The 25002-nt window shown below is 47.1% G+C and overlaps 1 protein-coding gene across 12 annotated transcripts in view; it reads right to left on the bottom strand.

The window, feature by feature from the left end:
* Positions 1-25002, bottom strand: part of C16H10orf120 (chromosome 16 C10orf120 homolog) — a 65553-nt gene that overhangs the window by 14625 nt on the left and 25926 nt on the right. For 5 of the 12 annotated variants that reach the window (XM_060286641.2, XM_060286645.2, XM_060286644.2 and 2 more), the window contains exons 2-7: positions 18246-18455; positions 5043-7345; positions 4761-4836; positions 2783-4222; positions 2454-2614; positions 2062-2229 (exon numbers count right to left, since the gene is read on the bottom strand). In XM_060286641.2, coding sequence (XP_060142624.1) covers positions 3467-4222; positions 4761-4836; positions 5043-5242 — 1032 coding nt within the window. In that variant the 5' untranslated portion in view covers positions 5243-7345; positions 18246-18455 and the 3' untranslated portion in view covers positions 2062-2229; positions 2454-2614; positions 2783-3466. Of the gene's footprint in view, positions 1-567; positions 2230-2453; positions 2615-2782; positions 4223-4760; positions 4837-5042; positions 7346-18245; positions 18456-25002 lie in introns of all 12 variants that reach the window. The other 7 variants (XM_060286646.2, XM_060286649.2, XM_060286642.2 and 4 more) reach the window with 6 other exon arrangements.

Here is a 25002-nt window from a genome sequence, read left to right as displayed (position 1 = left end):
GTACTTATTACAAAACAGAAACAGACTCCCAGACATAGAAAATAAACTTATGGTCACCAAAGGGGAAGCGGCGGGGACAGATAAATTGGGAACTTGAGTTTAACAGATACATACTACTATATATAAAATAGATAAACAAGGACCCACTGTATAGCACAGGGAACTATATTCAATATCTTGTAATAACCTATAATGGAAAAGAATCTGAAAAAGAGTATAAATATATATACATATATATACATATATGTAAATATATAACTGAATCACTTTGCTGTACACCTGAAACACTGTAAATCAACTATACTTCAATAAAAATATTTTTAATTAAAAAAATAAAAAATAAATTTTTAATTAAATTTCACCATAGCCTAAGGCTCTTGCAGGGCTCTTTAGGTCACTTATCTTTTTATCAAATATTATCATCTGGGTGTGTTTATATAACTCCAGGTAAGCAGTTAGAAGGAATCCATACTTCATTCAGAGATTTTTCAGAAACCTTTAATAATAAATAAATCTAAGTTTATTTTCATATATACTTCCTAGAAGATAGCACACAGATACACAAACCTGTATGGTTAACTGTGGGTTATTTCTGGATGGCTCCAAGTAATTAATGTTTGTTGTAATTAAAATGACACTATCAACAAGGTTGTTAACACCTTCCCTGATCTATTCTCAGAGGTGACTACTGGACTTAGTGAAAATGTCTCCAGACCAGCACCACCTGGTGCTGTAACACAGTTCTTAGGTTGTGACACTAAGCAGATGGTGAGCAATGCAAACTCCACTGCAAACAGCTAGTTAAATGAATCCCAGAACTGGACCTTGGTGATGCTCTAGTTGATGAGCTCATTTAACTGCTGAGGAAGCTGAGTCACAGAGAGCCTTGTGGTTTACCCACACTTCCCAGCTGGTTGGTGGTAGATCTCTAAGAGGAGCACTGGTCTCGCTTCTCATGCAAAGAACTTTCTACCACATTGCAGAGCTGATCTTGAGCAATGTTTAGGATCCAGCTAAATAGCTTTAAAATGTTTTCAAACCAGTTTGAGTTTTCATGTGTTGCTTTGATATTCACAATTTTATAGCCATTGGAGAAGTTATATCAATATTGGAAATAATATTTTCCTTCTCCTTAATTTCCAACTTTGCCCCAGTTGAAAAGTTCGAGCATCCCTTTGGTTTATACTGATTCTTCCACTGATGACTTTGGAATTATGCTACCTCTCCCTAAATCGCTCTCTTGGCAATAGCTGCTACCGATACAATACTTTCTCTTAACCTGTGGCTATGGCCAATGGAGTTCTCCTGGAAAATGGGAGAGGGTCAGCCTCCCGCCCATGACTCCCCCTCTGCTTGGAGGAGAGCTGTGGTTCTGAAAGAGCCAATTGCGAAAAATCCACGGAGAGGAACGATCTAGAAAGAATGCTGGCCTTGTCCCCGGAAGCTGTACCTGTGGGCAAGCTCAGTGTCTTTCCAACTGTGCAGAGTTGCCGAGGACAGCGTGTGATTAACCGGGGGATCCTTCTGGGTTTCAGATGCAGACAAGAAACGAATGTGCCATCTTCTCAAACACTGAAATATCTCCCAGATCTGCCACCTTGGGGCCAAGGCAGGGCCTTCATGGGAGTAGCAATAACTGACCGCAGAGACCTTGGATTATCCTCCTGACACATCCAAAGGAATTGTGCCTGCTACAGCCTTGCGTGTCCCGTGCCTGCACTTGACTTGATGGGGAGGGTGTAAGTCACGTGGCTGTGCAGAAGAGGAAGGCGGCAGAGATCAGGCCGGGAACAGGCTGGCTCTGCCTTCCAAGGTAGAAGCTGCATGTCTAGGCAAGAAGTGGGGAGCATGGAACAGACCTCTAGCCTTTAGGCGTGGGCAGCCTCTTTCCTGAGCAGGGTTCTTTCCCCCGATCTGGGCTACAGGCTGGTCCCAGCTCCAGCCCCAGGGGCTCTGGGGCAGACTGACTGCAGCCACAGTCCTGTCTGTACCAGCCTCCCTGAGCTTTTGCAGTACGACTTTCCACCTCCCCCCAACAAGAGGTGAAGTCCATTTACACACCCTTGCATCTGGACCTGGCTGTGTATCTTGCTTTGGCCAACAGAGTGTGGCAAAGTGGTGGTGTGCCGGTTCTGGTCTTGGCTTCAAGAGTCCTTGCAGACTTTTGCTTGCTCTCTCGGCTCCTGCAGCAGCCCCGTGAACAAGCCTGGGGCTGGCCTGCTACAGCTGCTGGAAGAGGAAAGATGTAACCCATCACTCCCACTGACCCAGCTGATAGCTCTCCCCCGAGAAAGAGGACCACCCAAATGACCCGCCGTTGACTGCAGACACAGGAGGAACTCAGCTGAGACCAGCCCAAATTGCTGACCCACAATTAGAATTATAACCTAAATTAATGAAAGTTGGTGTAAGCTGTTAAATTTTGGGGTGACTTGCTTAACCGAAGCAGGTACCTGATGCAGGTCCCGTGGGAGCAGATGAAAAAGAGGAGTCTGCATCCTGCGAAGGCCTGGGCTGCTTGGGGTCGGGGGAGCAGCTGACAGCCAACAGCTGCCTGACACCAGGAAGCCTCAGCAGCTAGGTCTTACCTTGAGGACGCCCTGGAGATCGGGTCCTGTAAGGAGAAAAGGAGGGAAGCCACCAAACAGAAATAGACTCACGGACTGAGAGAAAGAACTTATGGTTACCGGGGGGGAAGGGTGGGGGGGATGGATAGTTAAGGAGTTTGAGATTGACATGTACACACTGCTATATTTAAAATAGATAACCAACAAGGACCTACTGTATAGCACAGGGAACTCTGCTCAATACTCTGTAATAACCTAAATGGGAAAAGAATTTGAAAAAGAATAGATACATGTATACGTATAACTGAATCACTCTGCTGTACACCTGAAACTAACACATTGTTAATCAACTCTACTCCAACATAAAATAAAAATCTGGGGGCTTCCCTGGTGGCGCAGTGGTTAAGAATCCGCCTGCCAGTGCAGGGGACATGGGTTCGAGCCCTGGTCCGGGAAGATTCCACATGCCGTGGAACAACTAAGCCCGTGCACCACAACTACTGAGCCTGCACTCTAGAGCCCACAAGGCACAATTACTGAGCCCACGTGCCACAACTACAGAAGCCCAAGCGCCTAGAGCCCGTGCTCAGCAACAAGAGAAGCCACTGCAATGAGAAGCCTGCGCACCTCAAAGAAGAGTAGCCCCCACTCGCTGCAAATGCAGAAAGCCTGTGCACAGCAACGAAGACCCAACCCAGCCAAAAATAAGTAAATAAAATAAATAAATTTTAAAAACATTAAAAATAAATAAATAAAATTTAAAACTTTTTAAATAAAATTTTTTTAAAGCTAAGAAAAGAAAAGAAAGAAAAAAAGAGAAAGAGGGAAGCCACCTGGGGCAGAGCTGCAGGAGTAATAAGGACCAGGGCACTCGGTTTCCATGGGGAATAAATAAACCTTTAATAATGGTGGGAAGCAGCTGTGTGCATGTACTCTTTCCAGGCGCTGCCTTCTTCCAGGCAGCTGGCCTTTGACACGTCACTGGGGTGGATTCCCCGTGATATAAAATCCTGACTCAGCAGCATTAGGTCTCCAGGGAATTCGGCCAGGTGCAAAAGATTTCTGTTCGTTAAGCCAGCAGTGGATCTTTCTGCTTTTTTTGGAGGGAGGAATGGTTTTAGATCATTTGGATGGTACGTCACACATTTTTTTGGTTCTTCTGACTTGAAAATTACGTTCATTTTTATTTCCTGTCTTTTCGTGGTTTTGCTCTCTGCCTCATCTCTCTTCTCTTGATGGGCATAGTCGCAGGGATCGGCGTCTCGGTCATCCTTGCCTTCCCCAGGTTTGTCCCTTGCCGGGAGGCCCAGGCCCCCTCCAGACAGAAGCAAAGAGCTCCTAAATCTTTCAATGTAGGGTAGAGGCTGCTTATTCCTCAGGGCTCGAGCGAGCTGCATTCGTTCTATGTGCTTGCTGACGTTCAGCCTCTCCCGCTGTGGCATTTTGAACTCCTCTGGGGGCACCATCACCTTCGCCGTCCATATTTTTTCTAGGGGTCCACAGGTGGCACAAGGAGGGGTGAGTTGCTTCCTATATTCCACCGCCCTTTTATAGTCTGAAGACAGCACCTGTAGTTCCTTGAGCATTTTCCGTTCTTCTTCTTGCTTATAAGTCAGAAACCTCCTGGATGCTATGGTGTGAACACCACCTAGACGCTGACAACGGGAAAGGGATGGTTAAAATCTCAACGGGACAGGAGTAGGGGGGACCCACAGGAACAACTACCTAGTGGCACCTTCACCCTCCATCGCTGAGGGTGCCCGAGCCCCTGGGTAGTGAGAAAGAGCACAGATCTTTGGGGTTAGATGAGCCTGGGTTCAACTCCTGACTCTCCTTCTTACCTACTATGAATTTGAAAGAATTTTATTGATCTTACAGGCCCCTGTGCGGTCTCCATAAGATATACATGAAAGCAACTAGTGCAAGAAAAGGGCTTGAGAAAAGGCAGCTTCCGTGACTTGTTATCACTTGTAGTTATATTCCTACTTGGGACTTCGAAATTAGACAGTATTTTGCTTTGGCTATGCAGGTGTGGAGGCCACTAGCTCACAACGGCCAAGTAGTGGCCAACTCCAGTCTGCTGTTTGGGAGACTTACATCTCTATTGCTGGTGGTTTCTGAACCTCTGGCTCCCCTAGCCTAACTGCCTGGCTTCCATGGGGCTTCCCTGTGTATAAATTTCACAGCACTTACTAGGATCTCTTTTTCCAAGGGGGAGTATTTTCCGGGGGCAACGCGTGGGTCTGATTTGCAGAATTTGGTCCATATCCTGGAAGGCAGAGAGGTGTATTAGAACTCGGAAAGGGTCCTCCTAGTTTCCCCTTTGGAATGGGAAATCTCCAAAGGGTGATTCTACATTAGTCAGGGTAGGGTCACTGTGACCAGGGTTTCTACAGCCTTAGAGTGGGCTCCTCCACTTGGCCTGGTTCTGACATGCGTGGGAAGGAATAGACCAGAAGCACAGGTCATACTCACCCCAATGGTGAAGCAGAACATGGATCCCCCTGGCAGCACAGGGAGTCTTTATCCTGAAAGGAATCGCTTATATTGAATACCTGGACTGGTGTTCCATGCTTATTTGACTTCCCCTCTGTAGTCATCCTTTCTTGGGCCCTTGAATCTCTAGCCCTCTGTTTTCCAGTCTTCTGACAGCCATTCTCCCATTCTCTGATCATACTCTGGCAATAGGCTAAGATGGGAGGTGTCAGTGCCTGGAGTTTCTTTGTAAGACAGTTTTAATGGGAACCCAAGGGACAGTCACAAACTTCTTGCATCATAACTGGCCTACGTGGAGATATTGTGAGGTCTGAGTTTAGGCAACAAATGACCCCTCGGGGTGAAATGGATGCACACTACCACGCTCCTGGCGTGTTGGAGTCTAGAGGAATAGAGTGGGCAGAGAGTGTGGCTGGGAGATGATCTGACCACGTCACTGCCACTTATGTGCCCATAAAGACTGCTCAGTTCTTTCAGGATGAAGGCTCATCAGCTAAAGTCTCTCCCTGGTGTTGGCTTGCCTCTCCAATCTTAGCTCCAATCTTAGTTCCTCGTGCTCCATCCATGAACTCTATCTATGGTTCTTGGAATCAGCTTCTAGACATGCTCCCCGCTGTCTCAAATACCTCTCTCCCCCTAGACAACTTGCTTATCTTTCAGGGCCCAGCTTAACTATTGCTTCCTCTGAAGATTTCCTTGCAGAATAAATTATCCCTTGGCCCACATTCTCACAGCACTTCCTGTATCATGCTATAGTGCTTTGTCACGTATTGACTTGCTTGTCCAATAAATAGGTCTGTCTCTCCCTCTGCTCAAAAGCAGGTGCCAATAGCATCTTGTTCTTTGCACTGGGGCTGTTTATCATGGGATCTAGTATAGAGCAGATGTTCAGCCTGTTGACCTAATAAGCAATCATCTTGGGTTCCTGCCCAAAAGTGGGGTCAAGAGTGTTGCTGCTGGGAATGTATATTGGCACAATCCTGTAGAAAGTAATTAAGCAATATATACCAAAAGTTACAAGTGTGTTTACCCTTTGACCCAACAATTACATGTATAAAATAAAATATACACAAGTTTGTCAGTGCAGCCTTGTGTGAGATGACAAACCTAATGGGAAACTCAAATGTCCATTAACAGGTGATTGGCTAGAGAGTTATGGTTGACCATATAATGGAATACTATATAGGAGTAATAGGACTATAGAAGTAATAAAAAGATCTTTAGTTATTTGGAAATATCGCTGAGAAATATTGTTCGTGCAAAAAGCAAGGTGCAAAAGTATATAAATTGTAGATGACTTTTTTGTGCTGGAAAGGAAACTTGTATTTGCATAAAGAAACTCTAGAATAATACATACCAAAAAAATGATAAAAATGGTTACCAGAGGTGGGTACCTGGCAGATGAGGAAGAGGTGGGAATGAGCCTTTTCACTGTGTACATTATTATTTCGTCTTGAATATTAGAACAATGTAAGCATATTACCTATTGAAAACATAAGTTTAAAAAGTAAAGAAGCAGCTTATGGAAGAAGTTGTCTCTGACAAGTACTGGTCCTAAAGCTTTCCTTTGCTTCTACCAGGAAACATCCCCAAATGGGGATATTTAGAGCTCGGTCCAGTGCTCGTACCGATGCCAGCCACCCAAAATACATTGGTGCTCCTCTTACCTGGGCAAGTTCAGTTACCTGGAACAGCTGTGAACCTGGAAATAGCAACAAGTGCCTCTGAGCCTCCTGCCCTGTATTCATTGACTCACACATTTGTCCTACAGTCAACTGCTTGCACAAGCCACACAACACCTGGCACATTGCAAGCACTCAACAAATATTTGTGGAACAACCAATGAATGATACATGATAGAATATTATGGGCCTATCAAAAAATCAAGTCTTTGTCAAATTTCCAATAATATGCTCATGATGTAATGTGATATTTTAAAGAGACAGAATACAAAACTTTATATATAGAGTATGATCCGGATGCTGTCAATATACAAATATGCAGGAGGAAAAAAGACTAGAAGGAAATTCACAGAGACATCAGCAGTGGACTGTGGGCTGATGGGGGATATTCTAGGGCTGGCCATGTACCAGCAGCCTGGTTACCTCCAGGTATTGAGATGGAGAAGCTATGGCCTTGTCCCAGCAGGTCCAGGTAGAAAAGGGTGGCACTGTCAGGACTCAGCTCCTCCAGGCATCAGGGAAAAGGAGAGTGAGAAAGGACACCCTGCCACTCTGCCCAGAAGTGATGTCACCATGGCAATGATAGGTTTGGGGTGGGATCTGGAGACAGAGAGAAATTTATTTTAAGGAATTAACATACATGAGTGTGGGCTGGAATATCCAAAACCTGCAGGGTGGTCCAGCAGGCTGGAGACCCAGGGAGAGCCCATGTGGAAATTCAAGTCCACTGGTGGAATTTCCTCTTGTTCAGGGGACATAAGTCTTTGTTCTCTTCAGGCCTGATTGGATGAGGCCCACCATCATTATGGAGCAATGGCCAATCTGCTTTACTCAAAGTATGCTGATTTAAATGTTAATCTCGTCCAAAAACACCTTCACAGAATAGGATTTCCCTGGTGGTACAGTGGTTAAGAATCCGCCTGCCAATGCAGGGGACATGGGTTCGAGTCCTGGTCTGGGAAAATCCCACACGCTGTGGAGCAACTAAGCCCGTGCACCACAACTACTGAGCCTGCACTCTAGAGCCCGTGAGCCAAAACTACTGAGCCCATGTGCCATAACTACTGAAGCCCGAGCAACTACAGCCTGTGCTCTGCAACAAAGAGAAGCCACCTTCTCTTCAAAGAGAAGACTCATTTATTAATCAGTCTTCTGTTGTTTACATTTAGGCTGTTTTTTTAAAAATTTGGGGCACATTCTTGTCATGTTTCCTTGCACTTATTCTGTCAGGTGCATACCTAAGAGTGGAATTGCTGAGCCCTAGGATACGTGTAGCTTTGATTTCCTAGAGAATTCTCAGCTCTATTCCAAAGTGTCCCTACAATTCACCATTCCACCAGTAAAGTATGAGAATTCCCTCTTGCCAACACTAATGGGTGTCTTGTGATATCTCACTGTGGCTTTAATTTGCACTTTCTGATTACAAATGAGGTTGAACACTTTTTCTATTGCCCGTTGAGATTACCCTTAGTGAAATGTCTATTCAACAAGTCTTTCGTCTATTTTTTCTAATTTTTTTTTCTTATTGATATGTACAACTTCTTTACATATTCTTGATATAAGCCCTTTGCCAGTAACCTATGTTGCAAATATCTGCTCCTATTCTAGACTGGCCTCTCTCCTTTCTTACTTTTATGCCAGCTACACTCCAATTTATGTCTTTTCCTTGATGGTTAGTGCTTTTCATGACTTGTTTAAGAAATCATTTCCTATCCTAGGTAGGAATGATACTCTACTATATTATATTGCATATATATTTATGAGTTCTCTTATATTATTCTCTAAAAACGTTTTTCTTTTGAACTTTCTTAACTTCCTACCCTCATCTTATTAACTTTAATGTTCACTTTCTACCTCTTTTTCTTTAAGTACATTTTCCAATTTGTTATTATAATGGCTATCAAGGAGTATGTGTACATGTGTGTGTTTGCGTTGTGTGTGTGTTTGTGTGTGCAAGTCGTACACAAGAAGTCCGGGCTTCTCCTCCCCCCTGCCACGTCTGTCCCTTCAGTCACCTCCTAGGCTCTGGCTCCCTCTGGTGGACCTTGCCACTCACTGAAAGGTGGCTCTGCAAAGCCCCACCAGCCATCCCCCTACTCCTGGGCTAAGATTCCCTATGGAGATAGCCCCCTTGGTTACGAGAATGGTGCTCCTTTCTAACATTGCATTATATCCAGACTTTATATGAGCAGCTGTGTGCCTTAAAATCATAGTTCCCATTACAAAGCCGTTGGCTCTGGGCAGGCCAGCCTCCTGGACAGGTCTTCTAGGTCAATGCTTCTCCAACATGAATGTGCATATAACCCTCCGGGGAGATCTTATTAAAATGCAGAGATTCGGTAGATCTTTAGGGTGGAACCTAAAGATCTGCACCTCTAACAACTTCCCAGGGGAGGCCAATGCTGCTGGTCCAAGAGGAACAAAGTTGCAACTCAGTGTGTGGGACTCCTCAGCACGAGGTGCTACTCCAAGTGTGGCCAGGGGGCCAGCAGCAGTGGTATAACCTGGGAGCAGGTTAGAAATGAAGCATTTCAGGCCTTGTCCCAGATCAACTGAGTCACAATCTGCAATTCAACAAGCTCCCCAGGTGAATCCCACACACAGAAAAGTGCGAAAGGCAGCTGGTTGGCCCCGTGAGGAATCAGATGACACACAGCCTCCACACGGACCCCCATGGAGTCAGCCCAGAGGACTTGTGGTCAGGATTCACCTGCTGTGCACCAACCTGTTTCTAACATCCAGTTTCCCAGACTTACAGATATTGAAAACAAACTTATGTTTACCAAAGCAGGAGCAAGAGGGAGAGGGATAAATCAGGAGCTTGGGATGAACATACACACACTACTATATAGATAGATCTATCTATATATCTATATATCTATATATAGGTATATATAGATATAGATATCGATATCTATATCTATATATCTATAGATAGATAACCACCAAGGACCTACTGTATAGCACAGGGAGCTCTACTCAATATTCTGGGATAATCTATATGAGAAAAGAATCTAAAAAAGAACAATTGTATGTATATGTATAACTGGACCACTTTGCTGTACACCTGAAACTAACACAACATTGTAAATCAATTATACTCCAATAAAATTACAATTAAAAAATCAATCCAGTTTCCAGCTTCCTGTCTGCTTCCTCTTGGCATGAGGATTGAGGAGATGCTGGCTCAAGCAGAGTTGTTACAAATAGTTACTTAGGAATAAACAGGTCCACTTTGGGAGCCTCTGTGGGAGGTCCACCCAGAACAGTGGAACCTATGGATAAGGCGAGGCCTGTTTCCATTTAGACCTCTGGGGAGTGCTTGGTCACATGGAGGTGTCAGAAGCAGGGTCTCTAATTCTTTTTTTCTGACTGAGGGGGAACAGATTATTATCTGGGGAAGGTCAAGTCCCAAAAGGGTGATCTAATCAGACCTCAGAATCTAGGCCAGGATGACAATATTCCTGCCTGCATGTGTTTTTTATTTTTTCCCACCAGAATTTCAGGCCCACCAAGGAGGACTCCCCCTCCCCAGTGGAATCTGTCCCACGGAGGTGAGTTGAGGTAACAGACACCAGGGCACAAGAAGGAGGGTCTTCCCTAGCCCTTCCCTCACCGATTAACGCAGACCACTGTGCAACACCACCTTCTCAGTCTGAAAGGAGGCTTTGAGAATTCTCCTTTGGCTGCCTGTCTTGCTATTAAGATCCTACCCAAGAGAGTCTGATAGGGTGTGGCCTGGACATTGGGATGTTTGGATGCCCTCCAGGTGGTCCTACCATGTGGGTTAAGAATTACTGTCTTATAGCGATCTGTAGTTATCTTTATTACTATCTCACTCCTCCCATTAGAATGCAAGCTCCAAGAGACCAGGAACTTTTAAAATCTTATTTATTGCTATTTTCACAGTCCCAGCATGGTCTGTGACACACAGAAGGCACTCAATAAATATTTGTGGAATGAAAAAAAAAATAGCTAAGATAGCACTGTAAGTGAATCAAGAAGCCCTGGGCCATAGGATATACTTTACCTACCATAAAATTTGCCTGTTTTAGACATGCAATTCAATGAGTTTTAATAAATTTGCTGAATTGTATAATTCACAATTCAGTTTTGGAATATTTCCCCGAAAAGATCTCTCATGGTCACTTATAGTTAATCCCCTGGCAACCACTAGTCAACTTTCTATCTCGACAGATTTGCGTTCAAGTGTTTTCCTTTTTCTTTTTTTTTTTTTTTGCGGTACACGGGCCTCTCACTGCTGTGGCCTCTCCCATTGCGACGCACAGGCTCAGCGGCCATGGCTCTCGGGCCCAGCCGCTCTGCGGCATGTGGGATCTTCCCAGACCGGGGCACGAATCCGTGTCCACTGCATCGGCAGGCGGACTCTCAACCACTGTGCCACCAGGGAAGCCCAAGTGTTTTCTTTTTAAAATGACCCCTTCCTAGCTTCAAATTACCCTCGCCTCCTTGGCTTTCTGCTGTAGGATGAGTTGGGTTTTTTTGTTGTCCCTCTGTCACCACTAGAGGCACTGCTAAATCCGTGCTCAGGAAACCTGCCCTCTTCCCATGAAGCCGGAAGTACCTGCCTAGGCTTGTAGCTGGGATGATGCCTGAACTCACTTGGAGAATCAGGCTGAAGATCATCTTACCTTTCCGTAGGCTAATGCAGAAACAACTCAGCAGTTCCAAGACTCTATCAGATTATGGAGGGAGGGTGTTAATTGTGGTTTCCCTTATCTTTAAATAACAACTTCCTGTATTAGCCTGGTGTGCAGATGGTGCCAGGCAAACCAGACCATGATTCTGCTGGTCCCACTGCAACCAGACAAAGCAGAAGACCAGGGGATGGACAGCTTCCTGTATCTGGAACGCTCCTTCCTGCCTGTCACTCCTTGTGATCTAGTGGCAGAGCTGAGTCCCCAGGGCAAGGAGGAGCCACCAAATACAGAGGCAAAGACCTGGCACATTTAGGGTCGGGATATAGTGATGGAAAGAGACTGGCATTTGACTGGTAGGTGGACAAACTTCTCACGTTTTCTTCTCTTATGCACAGAAGCCCCCTAGACAGCGGACCAACCATCAAATGTCTGCTCTGCACATTTTGCAAGTATGGACATTACTGGCAAAGCTGCCCGTCATAGACGCATGTTACAGGGGTATCAAAGCAGGGTACTTAGTCTACTTAAATGTCTGCTTGAATGGAACACTCTGTAGGGAGAACATTTTTCTCTGGGTATGCTTTCTTTGGTACTCACACATGCATACATATGTTCATGTGTGCACGCATGCCTCCACTCAAGCACGCCATGAGCTCAACTCTGCTAGATGTTGAGGAAACAGAGGAAAAAGACAGGACAGGGTCTCTCTTTTGCAGAAGATCTCACAAAATGGGGTGACACAGGTATACAGAAGGTCAGTGTAGAATGTAATAATGCACATTATAACTGGTGCAAGAAAGGTGGTATTCTGGCAACACTGGGAAGATTCTTAACAGCCAGGGGCTCAGAGAAACTTCCCATGGGGCAAACTATGGGTGTTCAGAGATAAGGTGCATGAGAATTTGGGGAAAGGCTATGCAAGTTTATCCACCTCCCGGGCTTTCTATTAATTTTTGGCCTGGAATAGACTCTACAAACTGCAGCGGGCCTGGAGCAGTAGAGGAGATGGGTGAAGAGAAGCAGGTTGAGGGCATTTGCTGAGTGGGGTGAGTCAGTGTTGGCGAGCGGTCTCTGCCCGGCTGCAGGGGAGAGTTGATCTCTCACACGGGCCTCTCCCTTCTGCAGTGAACAAAAGTAGGAATGAGATTTGCCAACAGGAGGAAGGAAGTAAAATTTGCCGTTGTCCCACGGGGGTTTCCGTCATCCTGGAATCCCAGAGTCTTGCATCTGCTCGGGGGCCTCTCTGGAGCACTCACCGCTGTCGGACCCCAGCACCAGACAGTCTCAGCTGGAGACGCCAGGTCTGGCCACTCAGCTTCTCTCTGCCCTGTCCCTCCAGAAGAGTCCCTAGGGCCAGTGCTCTACCCCCAGGGGGACTTCAGAGTTGAACTTCCCAGTTCCCAGCCTGACTTGGGGAAGGAGCAATCTCACCTTTGTATCCAGTATGTAACTTTATGCCAGGAACCTAAAGAGACAGAATTTGGGTAGACCCAGGGTCCTGTGGAACAAGTTGGAACCAGATGAAGGAAGAACTGTGAAGGAAGAGCTCTGCGCTGTCTCTGTGTCAGAATTTGCTAACCCTGCGTTACTCCGGGATTTATCTGGGTGGGGATGTGTCAGGATCATTTTGAACATGGAAAGTGGTGCTCGTCTACAGCACTGGCGCTCAGACTTGGAAAGTGCAGATTCTTTGTTACAACAGGAAACATATGAGAATTGTTCTTCGCTAAGGTGAGAGTGAGGGTCCAGCAGGCCTCAGACATCAGACAAGGAAGGTAGAATGCGCCTTCAGCTCCTCTCAATGCAAACATCGCTCACATCTCTTTCTGGCAGGACTCTTGTTCTTTGTCTCTGTGACTCAAGATGATGGTAATATTTTAAAAGGGTCTTTTCATATGCACGTCACTCATTGCATCTTTCAAGGTGGCATATAAACAATGTGACATTTGGAGAGAAGTGGAAAACAGAAACAGGCTTTTTAAAAAGTATGCATACAGGGCTTCCCTGGTGGCGCAGTGGTTGAGAGTCCGCCTGCCGATGCAGGGGACACGGGTTCATGCCCCCGTCCGGGAAGATCCCACATGCCCCGGAGCAGCTAGCCCGTGAGCCATGGCCGCTGAGCCTGTGCATCCGGAGCCTGTGCTCCGCAACGGGAGAGGCCAAAACAGTGAGAGGCCCGCGTACTGCAAAAAACAAACAAACAAACAAAAAAACCAACCACTTAGTTGTCTGTCACGGTTTTGTGGGGCAGCGCTTGGCTGGGAGAGTCTTCCACTCCACATAAAACTGAGCAGGGTCACCTAGTGGCTGGTTTGGAGAGTCCAGGACAGCTGCACTCCAATGCCTGGGGTCCTGGTGGAGCCCCGGAGGGCTCAGCCAGGGGCCCTCTTCCTTTCCAGGCAGTCTCAGGGCCTCTTCACATTCCCAAGGTCTCTCCAGGTAATCAGACCTCTCACGGGGTGGCTCAGGGTGCCACGAGCAAGCCACGGTTCCCAGAGACAGGAAGTGGAAGCTGCCAGTGTCTTAAGGCACAGCATCGCTTCTGCCATACTCTGCTGGTCAGACTGTCAGAGAGCCCACCCAGGTTCAAGGGAGGGGACCCACCTCGCGACGAGAGGCATGTCCGAGAATCTGTGGCCTTCTTTAACCTACCACAGGAATTCTCTCAGCACCTTCAGACTTTTCTCAGTTTGCACTAAGTACACGGACATTTCTAAGGAGACCCTTTACATTTTGCTAACCTAGTAGATGAGACTATTTTCCCCTGGAGGTCATCAGTATCTTTTTTTTTTCCTTCTGGGTCTTTCCACAGCTTCTCAGGATCGCGTAACAGGTAGCCGCTTGTTTTAAATTGACATGGTGATAACTCCATGCCAAGAGAACCATCATAGGAGATGCCAGGCGGTGTGCTCAGGAAAAGGCACAGAGAGGCTGGTGAGGCGTGGCTGAGGGGCTGCTTCCTTGCTGCTCAAGCCCATTCTGTTGCAGCCCCTTCCACAAGGAGACAGGGCAGCCGGGACTCAATCGGAGGAGCGTCTCTGTCCTCACTGCAGCCTTGCCGAGGGGCGTGGCATTAGTACTTCTAATGCCTGTAAATGCTGACTTGTTGTTTTATGATTTTTTAAAAAACTTTTGTTGAAGTTTAGTTGATGCACAGTATTATATGTTACAGGTATATGACAGAGTGATTTATAATTTTTTAAGGTTATACTCCATCTATAGTTATTATGAAATATTGGCTATATTCCCCACATTGTGTAGCTTATTTCATACATAACAGTTTGTACCTCTTACGCCCCTACCTGTATATTGCCCCTCCCCACTTCTCTCTCCCCACTGGTAACCACTACTTTGTTCCCTATATCTGTGAGTCTGCTAAGAAGCATGTTTTTAATGAAAATAACTGGATAGAAGTAGCAGAATAAATGCCGACATCCATATATAATGAAGGGGAACAATAAGTTTTGTATAAAATTGTAAATGCTGACTTTCAGGCTGGGAAGGGGGCGTGTGGATTTGCCCAGGTCAGAGCAGGCAGGAGGGTGACAAGGGACTTGAAGAGAATGTGGCTCGGTCCGTCTGGCCGTTCTCAGCCTGCTGCCTCTGGGCACCGTCCAGCAGCGGACACCCATGACGGGCACCAGCTCATCACCCCCTGCCAGCTCCCCGGGGTTTCAGCATCAGCGTGATGAGGCCCAGTTATTGTAACCTACAAGCGCAGTCAACACTAGCGCTCTGTGCCCATCACCACTTCCCACCATCCATCGTGGGAAAGGCCAGGAATCTGTGCGATTCCAGGAGGAGGTGGGCAGGGGAGAACAGAAAGAAGAAAGTTAAGTATCTTCATAATTTGGCCACAAGGTCAATAAAACATTATGTTTTCAAATTTCCTCTAAAATAATTTGACAATTCTAAGTTTTCTACTTTTTTGTGTGGCATGCTGCTTTACATATGTATGTTTGTGTGTGTGTATCAACTGATATTAACATGACAACTAGTATGGAAGAATTAGATTTTACTTGTATAATTCTTTTTTCTTTTTATAAAATTTATTTATTTTTGGCTGCGTTGGGTCTTCGTTGCTGCGCACAGGCTTTCTCTAGTTGCGGCAAGCGGGAGCTACTCTTTGTTGCAGTGCACGGGCTTCTCATTGCGGTGGCTTCTCTTGTTGTGGAGCATGGGCTCTAGGCACACAGGCTTCAGTAGTTGTGGCACGTGGGCTCAGTAGTTGTGGCTTGCAGGCTCAGTAGTTGTGGCGCACGGGCTTAGTTGCTCCACGGCATGTAGGATCTTCCTGGACCAGGGCTCGAACCCGTGTCCCCTGCATTGGCAGGCAGATTCTTAACCACTGCGCCACCAGGAAAGCCCCTTGTTTAATTCTTATAAATCCAAAACCTGTAAGTTCCAGTTGCAGTAGATACTGAGTTGAAGAAAACACAATCTACCCAGAAAAAGTGATGAAAAAGTAGTGAAAGGGAGGTCCCAGTCATAACCTCCCAAAACAGTCCATCCCACCCCCATTCCCTCCATCTCAGATTCCTCAGACCCAAACCTCGTCAGACTCACCCCTTCCCCAGGCATGTCCAGCCTCAGTCTCTGTCTCTCTTTCCCAAACCCTCATGTCGATCTGCTCTGCCTCTCTCCCAGCAAGCGAGAACCCTTCCACTTTAGAAAGAGCGAGGAGAGAGTAAACAGACAGGACAAAGATAATATTTTCTTCATCAGATGATAGAGGGAGGGAGAAAGGCAGGGAGCTCTCACGCATTAATACTTTCTGACCCATAAGAATTAGATTGAACGGACTCTCCTTCCCAGGAGACATTTAGACTAAAGATCCATCCGACGGCAGCCTGACTCCACCAGGCCGCTGGCTGTGAGGCAGTCGTTAGTGATGCCATGGAGGCACCTCCTGGCGTCCTTTATCCTGTCATTTCAGGAGGAAGTAACTCTTGTGGAGAGGTCATTTCTAGTGTCTCTGGCTCATTTTCCAGTCCGCTGCATCCAGGAGACTACCCAACACACGTCCAGTGTGTTTGGGAGATCCACGTGGCTAAAAAATTCCGCATAGAACTCATGATTCCAACTTTGAAGTAAGAAAACAACTTTTAAAGGGAAGAGTCCACCTAAATAAGAGTATGGCCTTGTGAAATCATAATAAAGATGTTTCTTTTAGTGGGAAACATTTAGGGGCAAAACGAGAAGAATGCCAAATTCTTTCCAGTTTGAAGCTGGAGTTGCTTTTGTAGTGCTATCCAATGAGCTACTTCTAGCTTGAAAAATTCAATAGTGGTTTATTAACATATTTGACTTAACATTCCTATGATGGTTTTTCTTTTGATTTTTTTCTAAAAATATTCTTATCAGCTTTGCTCTCACTATACACTGGGTACCAATATTTATTCTCTTAGACTTTCTTTTTCTTTACATTTTAAACAAGCTTAAAAATTAAAAGGCTTTCCATATACATACATTAGCTGGCTACTCCAGCCTTGAGCCCCACATCCTCTAAATGTTGCCACAGAGTGAAAGGGGATGGTAGAGTCATTGCCTCATCTCTGATATAAAAAGGATAGAATTTCCTAAGTCATTGCCATTTTTTAACCTTCAGGACATAAAGTAATAGCTGACTTTTTTTAGTGTGCTCAGATTCTGTACTATGTATTGTGTATGCTTTGTCATGTTCCAGCATCACTTTAGCCCTACGATAGATGTCCTTCTCATCCCAATTAGAGACAAAGAAGCTGAGGCTCAGAGAGGTTAACTAACTGGCCCAAGGCCAACCTTCTAGTTCTGTTGGATGTAGATGGCCTAGCTCTTCACCAGTATATGGTTCTGTAAGCAGAGTCTGTACAAAGCCCTTCTTCTTGTTGTCTGTGACACACATCATGCTACAAACACAACAATACTGTGAAATGCTATGAAAATCCCCCTTTATCATGCACTGAATTGTTGCTCGGTCCACGGAGTCCAACATGCCCTGTGACAAATGATATCCTAGAAACACGTTATCTTTGTTGACTAAAACCCTAAGGACACAGCCCACAATGAAGTGAGAGCCTTGAACCCAAACCTCTAAAGCCTGTCATTATCCATTTCTTCAAAATCAGCTCTCATACACATCCTTTTGGATAATTACCAAAGTGCAAATACTCTTCTACATGCTGACATTATTTTAATTTTATTTTTTTAATATCTATTTATTTATTTATTATGGCTGCGCCGGGTCTTAGTTGTGGCACGCAGGATCTTCCTTGCAGCATGCGGGCTCTTAGTTGCGGCATGCGGGATCTAGTGCCCTGACCAGGGATGGAACCTGGGCCCCCTGCATTGGGAGCACGTAGTCTTAACCACTGGACCACCAGGGAAGTCCCTATTTTTATTTTAAAATCAAGTTTTTTCTCTCCAAGAATTTGGGTATGGAAAATGTTGTGAAATACAGAGGTAGGAAAATCAGGCTGTGATGTTGGTTACATGCTGATCACTGGGATGATTTTACTGTTCAGATTTTATCTGCAGTGTATATTCGCATTTCCTAATGTTCTGTGTAAGTTGTGATTGGCCAAAACCGTTATGATTTTTAAATTTCTATTACTAAGTTGTAACCATAAGCCTCACACATTACTCAGACAAAGATAATAAGAGTTCTGTTAATAAAGCATCTGAAAAAGTTAATTGATATTTTATATATTAATATGCAATTTAAAGTACAATCCAACTATTTAATCCTGTGATTGTCATACTTTTCAAACTTTAAGATCTAGGATGCCCTAACCTGCCGCTAACCCTCCGCTGTGATTCCCCCAGGCTGGAAGACATCCTTGGATGCCCATATGACTCACTTGAAATCTTTGACAGCCCCAGGATTGCCTGCTGTCCATGGGCAATTTCTGTGCCTCAGTAGCTGTGATGTTTTTCTCCTCCTCTGACATCAGGACTGTGGTGTTCTGAAGTGATTCTGTGATCACCAACAGTGGCTTTTATGCTCTTTTCAATGCAGTTCCGCAGGGCGAAAGAGAGTCAGGTAGGAAGCTTCAAGCAGGTTTTTGGCCCTGAAAAGACAGAACAGTTTTCTAATTTAAGGGATTCCCCTCTTAGCAGAGGCCTGGGATTCAGTTTTAAAAGCACACACACACACACACACACATAAGCCCTGCTGCATCGCTGCTAGATTTTTCCATTAAGAGGGCTCATGAACGATGAAATAAGACAGTGACGTGCAGCCTGTATGTTGAATGGGCAGGCGGCTCCTCTCCACAGCTGCATCCAGCACTGCCGGCTGCCTGGGAACTGTCCAGGGTGCTGAAATGTAAAAGTCAAACTTGCAAGAATTCTTTTCCCTCCACCAGCTGGTTCACTCTACATCTTGCCTGCATTGGACCCTAGACTCACCCAAATAAGAGGCTTGGGGACTCCTTAATGGATGGACGCTATAGCCTGTCATTCCAGGACCAGGTCCAGTTTGCACCCAGAAAGCATACTTACCTGCCGATTGTAGGGCCCCAGTAACTCAGGTCATTAGGAATTTGGGTGGAAACTCCCTGGGTGTATTTTGAAGCTGGGGGGTGTTTGTTTCTGAGTAAGGGAATTCCTTATATATTTACCTTCAAAAGCATGCTTGAGATCTTGCCCTGGGGAGGCTAAATAAGGTCCAGCATTTGAAATCCAGACCATTCACTGACTCAAGATCATCATTTTCTCATCCAATAATCTTCACTAAGGTCCTACTCTGTGTCAGGTCCAGTTATATAAGTGCTGGGGACACAGTAAACAGTACAATGTCCTTCCCTCATGGAGTTTACAGTAGCGTGGATTTGGGTGAGTGGGGAAGGATCAAGACATAAGAAACAAGTAAATAAACAAGATGATTTGGGGGGTAGTGATAAGGCTGGGAATACAGAGCCAGATGGGATAGAAGACAGTGCCTGGGGTGGAGGAGGTGCTATTGTGGATTGAATGGGGATGGCGGCCTTGCTGAGGAGGTTATATGTGATGAGTGACCATGAAGGGGCATTCTAGGCAGAGAGAATAGCAATGCAAGGGCTGCTCCCAGGGAGGAAAGAGTTGGACATATTAGAGAAACTGAAAGAAGGCCAGGGTGGCAGAGCCTGTGGACACAGTAAGGGAAGACTGTCCCTAGGGTGTCTCCAGGAGACCACAGGTGACTCCAGCTGGACACAGCCCGTCAGTCCAGAAAACGCCATTCCCTTTGGGCTTTATGAAGTCCTAGACACCCTTGTGACCAAGTGCCTTCAGGGGACTAAATCTACACTTATCCAAGCACTTATCCAAGACATGTCCAAAGAAGCAGGTGGGAACCCATTTCCCCAGGAACCCAGCTTTGCAAGATCTGCAGAACCCAAGGTGTGCTGGGGCTAAGCACTGTGCCTTATAGTCACACTCTTGTTGGCTTGTCACCTCTGAGATACATGCTGCTAGAAGCCCCACTTTACAAATGAGGAAACTGGGGCCCAGGGAGATGAAATAACTTGTCAAAGGTTACACAACTAGGGAGCAGTAGAGCTGGGATCCAAACCCGCCCCTGTCTCACTCTTAAGCCCTTCAGCCCAACGTATTACGGAATCAAGACAGCCTTAAGGCTTCATTCTTGCATTTATTTCCCTTAGCCACAAATACAGGAGCTAGAAATCCTTCTTACTTAAAACTCCCTACACTCAAAAATAAAATCCTGGGCTTCCCTGGTGGCACAGTGGTTGAGAGGCCGCCTGCCGATGCAGGGGACACAGGTTCGTGCCCCGGTCCGGGAAGATCCCACATGCCGCGGAGCGGCTGAGCCTGTGAGCCGTGGCCGCTGAGCCTGCGCGTCCGGAGCCTGTGCTCCGCAACAGGAGAGGCCACAGCAGTGAGAGGCCCGCGTACCGCAAAAAATAAATAAATAAATAAAATCCTGCTTTGTTTAGAAGATGGACCAGAGCTGCGGCTGGTGGGTGGTTCTGGACAGTGCTCAGGATGCCTGGAGATCCTCCATGAGGGGCCTGGGGCACCGTGTGTGACCACCTATGGGACCTGAATGAAGCTGAGGTCGTCTGCCGACAGCTGGGGTATAGAAGGGCCGTCACTGCCCCTGGAACGGCCCACTTCAGCCTGGGCTCTGGAGACATCCTCCTGGACAACAGTCAGTGTTCGGGAAGCGAGAACCACCTTGGCCAGTGCCCCAGCTCTGGCTGGTAGACCACAATTGTGGTCACCACGAGGATGCTGGCGTCATCTGCTCAGGTACCTCTCCTCCTGCGGCAGGTTCTTTCTGGTCTTTCAGCATCTCGGGTGGAAGGTGTGCACAGAGCAGGGCCAGGTGACCAGACAGATGAATGTCCCTTCAGCCGGGCTGGCAGAGAACGCTGAGAGCCACACTCTCTTCTGAACACACTCCAGGGCCACACAATTTTCTGGTCCTGTTCCTTGCAGCCTCTCTCAGGTCTGGAACTGCTTCTCCAGAGTCTAAACATGCCCTGTTCTTGCTTGTGTAAGACGAAGCCTGCCTGTTTGGGACTTGCCCACACTAGAAAGCCACCACTTGTCTTTATAAAATTTAACTTAAATTTCCTAAATTTACCTCTTTTTAATGCATGCAGATGCAGGGGACTGGGTTCCAGATGTGATTCCTGCACCCCCAGGTAGGTCTGACACTGAACCCATTATCTCTGCAAAGTGAATAAGAAATTTAACCTTGGGACTTCCCTGGTGGTGCAGTGGTTAAGAATCCGCCTGCCAATGCAGGGGACATCGGTTCGATCCCTGGTCTGGGAAGATCCCACATGCTGTGGAGTAGCTAAGCCCGTGCGCCACAACTACTGAGCCTGTGCTCTAGAGCCCGCGAGCCACAACTACTGAGCCCATGTGCCACAACTACTAAAGCCTGCGCGCCTAGAGCCCGTGCTCCCCAACAAGAGAAACCACCGCAATGAGAAGCCCATGTACCGCAACGAAGAGTAGCCCCCACTCGCCGCAACTAGAGAAAGCCTGTGCATAGCAATGAAGACCCAATGCAGCCAAAAATAAATAAATAAATTTATATTAAAAAAGAAAAAAAAAGAAATCTAACCTCTGTCTGGACCCAGACACTGGAATCACCCAGAGAGCTTTAAAAACTTCCGATGCTCAAGCTGCACCCCAGACCAGTCACATCAGCTCTTCTGGGGTCACAGCCAGTCATCAGTGGTATTTAAAGCTTCCTGTGTGATTCCAACATGCAGCCAAGGCTGAGAACCAGGGGCATGGTCAACGAGCTAAAAGTCACATTTCCCAAATGAAATGGCATCTGAAACTCTCCTCTCTGGACAACAGATCACAGAGCGGCAGGAGGGGACGGAAAGAGGATGGTTCCATCACAGTGGCTGAGAAGAGGGTTGATACAGAGAGGAAGGAGGAAAGGTTTACCTCTCAGGGATACGAATTAGACAGTGAAAGCATGCAAGTAAACAAAGCAGCACTGAATGTCGAACTCTCCCAGTGGGTAGAAAGCAGACTGGGGAAGTGAAAACATTTGGGGCTCCTCTGTGGGCCTCCTGGCTTAGCCAACACAGCAGGAATAGAGAAAGGTACACCTTCTTCAGGTAACCTACTCAAAGTCGATGTGCAGCAGTGACCTCCTAACTCAGACTCCTGCTGCATCAGAGCACCTACGGTCCTGCCTCCTGCATCTGCCTGCCTCTCCAGGACAAGTTCTCAGCCGCTTGCTTCCCTGCTCACTGGCACCCTGGGCCCCACACACCCTCCTCCCAGCCTTACCCAGTGACTGGTGCCACTCTCTGCCCTCAGTGGTGGCCTGGGTCGGGAAAGTCGGGGTCAGGGGTGCTCCTTGCAGTGTTTGGGGGCCAGGTGAGGTGGCTGGCAGCTGTCCCTACCTTGGGCTGGCACCACTATGGTGCATTTGGAGGGACACGCGTTGGGAGCCTCTTACCCACTCCAGTCCAGGTTCCGAGGGCGTCCCAGGTGGAAGTTGCCATCCCTTGTAGGTTGCCCTTTTGGTGCGGGTTGCAGAGGCAGAACTATGGGAAGGGGCCCGTCTTACTTCATTGGAATACTTGTCCAACCTACCTTTCCCCACCATGGCTCTCACTCAGCTTTCTGGGTCTGAAAGCTGCATTGTCCCTCTGCATTTTGGCACCTAATAAATTTCTACAGGCACTGTGGCATGTTCATAAGCCCAGATGTTACTGTAGGTGATGCCTCATGACTGGTCAGTCTCAGGACAGCCCTTGGGTTGGTGGACCCGAGCACAGAAGAGAAAACAAATCATGTGACTGTGTGTTGTCTGTGATTTCCTGGTGAATCACTGCAAGAAGGGGAGAGGTTGCATCTCAGATCAGGGAGAAAAGAGGAATGAGTGTGTCCACACCATATATTAAGGTTCAAGAGTAGTAGCAGCTTCATTCATTTGTACCTAGGTATTGATATAAGGTGATGTTATCGTGCCAAGCTTTTTCCTGATTGTTTTGGTTCTGATTTTTGCAGCTGCCATTCCCCAAGCACCTATCCCACAAGGTAACTCTCTTCTGCTGAAAGTATAACCTATAAAGGGTGGAATCATGGTGATAATTCATGAAAGTAGAACAGACGTCTGCTGTCCTGCCGGCATGAGGGGAAGGAGGTGGTGGGACGGAGCCCTCACAAGTAGGTGGATTGTCTGCATCTTAGATGGGCTGGTTTGCATGGCAGGAAGCTGGGGAGAGCATTAAGGATGTGTCACTGGACACCCCACACCTGCCATGTACGTATCCAATCCGTTTCCAGTCTCACCTACAGTCGTAGGGTCCTGCCTACCTGTCATACATCTCTCCTCCTCCCTCACCCCCTCTCAGGGCACAGCCACACACCAGCCAAGCCACAACCGCATCTACACCAGCCAAGCCACAACCGCGTCTACACCAGCACGATCCCCTCCCAGTTTGTGATTCACTTCCGAGCTTGCTGGAGTTCTGGATTCTGTACTCGGGAAAATGCACGTTGCATGCCTGAAGAACCCAGCCCCGGCTCTCTCGTTTGTTTTCACAGGAGGAAGTCACTTTTGTGGGGGAGTCATTTCAAGTCTGTCAGGCTCCTTCTCCAGGAAGAGTGTATAACCACAAAATCATTTTTGTAGGTACATTTAACAATGTAACATGTCCCAAAGCAAGATCCCTATGCTATTCATCTATTCTTTCACATCCCTGTTTAGACACATGCCAAGAAAACCCAAAACCAACATGCTTGGTATTTTTGGAGGTTGAATTCATTCAAACCACCTGCATGATGCTAAGTGACCACTTCAACTCCATGCTTCGCAGTTTGTCTCTTTGGTTGTGTAGACCATGGTCTTTCTTATCCCTTTCGCTCTAAAAATTCTAGTTTTCATCTCAGAGGTTTCTGCCCCAGAAACCATGCTGGAACCCCCCGGGTGTCTGGGAGGAGAGCAGGCCCCAGACATTTCCAGGCCAGCAGGGAGAGCCCTGCAGCTGTCCTCTCTAGCCTTGGCTGGCCCAGCTCCCCCTGCAAACCTCATGTGCTGACCACAGCGCTGGGGCCAGAGGACACAGAAGTCAGGAACCACCTGCAGTGGTGACCAGCCCCAGGCCACCTATGGGAAAAACAGCACTATAAAAAGGTCCTCCTGTATCTGATTTCAGAGTCAGTGAATGAGCAACCTTTTAGGTGCTGAGGACACAGCAGCCAACAAGACCGACAGGGCCACAGCTCCACGGCTCTTACATTCGAGAGAAGGGAGAGAGGCACTGGATAAACACACAAATGAGAGTCCTTTATAGTGAAAAGGGTTAAGAAGATAATCAAACGAGGAAGAGGCTAGAAAATGCTTTGGGGCCACTTTGAACAGGGTGGTCAAAGAGCCGAGGCCTGAACAAGGAGCTGGAGCCAAGTACAGAGGAACAAGGGCTCCAGGCAGGGGGTCAGCCAGTGCAGAGCCCCCAAGCCGACAGCCAGCTTGGAGAGCTCGAGGGAGAGACTCAGGCCCAGCAGCCACGGGAAGCCCAGAGTTCGGCTGGAAGTGGATAGGGCCATGTGGTCCTGGAGTTTAGCTTTCCTTCTTAGCTGTGTCCTCTCAACAAGGGTGACATCCCCTTCAAGGGGGAAGAGAGACATTGATTCTTAGAAGCAAAAAAAGGAAAACAAGGCAGATCAGTGAGAAACACTGCTGTAAGCTGACAGGACAGTCCTTGGAGGGTTTCAAGGCAGACTGTCACTGGATCTGAGTTGCACAAGCCAACACTTCCTTGAACAAACGTCCCTGGGCAGAGTGAGTCTCTGGCGACCCACCAGGCTACAGGAAGGAGGCTGCCAGAGGCAGTGGCCCCTGCTCATCAGCCTTCAGCACCCCCTCGGCCCCTTCAAGTCATGTTGGATTTAAAGGAACATGGCTGAGCATGAAGGTCAGCAGGGCCAGGCCCACAGCTCACAGGGAGCCAGGGCTGACCTGGGGTCAAGAGCAGGGAGGAGCAGTGGAAGAATCCAGCAGCCAGCGTGGACCTCCCACCCCACTTCACATCCCACGGCCTGGCCCTCGCAGGAGGGAAGACGGGAGTCCAGACTCACACACTAGGGGCTCGCTGCATGCACCCCCAACTCCCAAAAACAAGGACATAA

This window comes from Globicephala melas, chromosome 16 (genome assembly GCF_963455315.2).
Source record: "Globicephala melas chromosome 16, mGloMel1.2, whole genome shotgun sequence".
In the NCBI taxonomy this organism is placed as follows: Eukaryota; Metazoa; Chordata; class Mammalia; order Artiodactyla; family Delphinidae; genus Globicephala; species Globicephala melas.
Note: the sequence above shows the minus strand (reverse complement) of the source record. Positions and strands in the feature narration are given on the sequence as shown.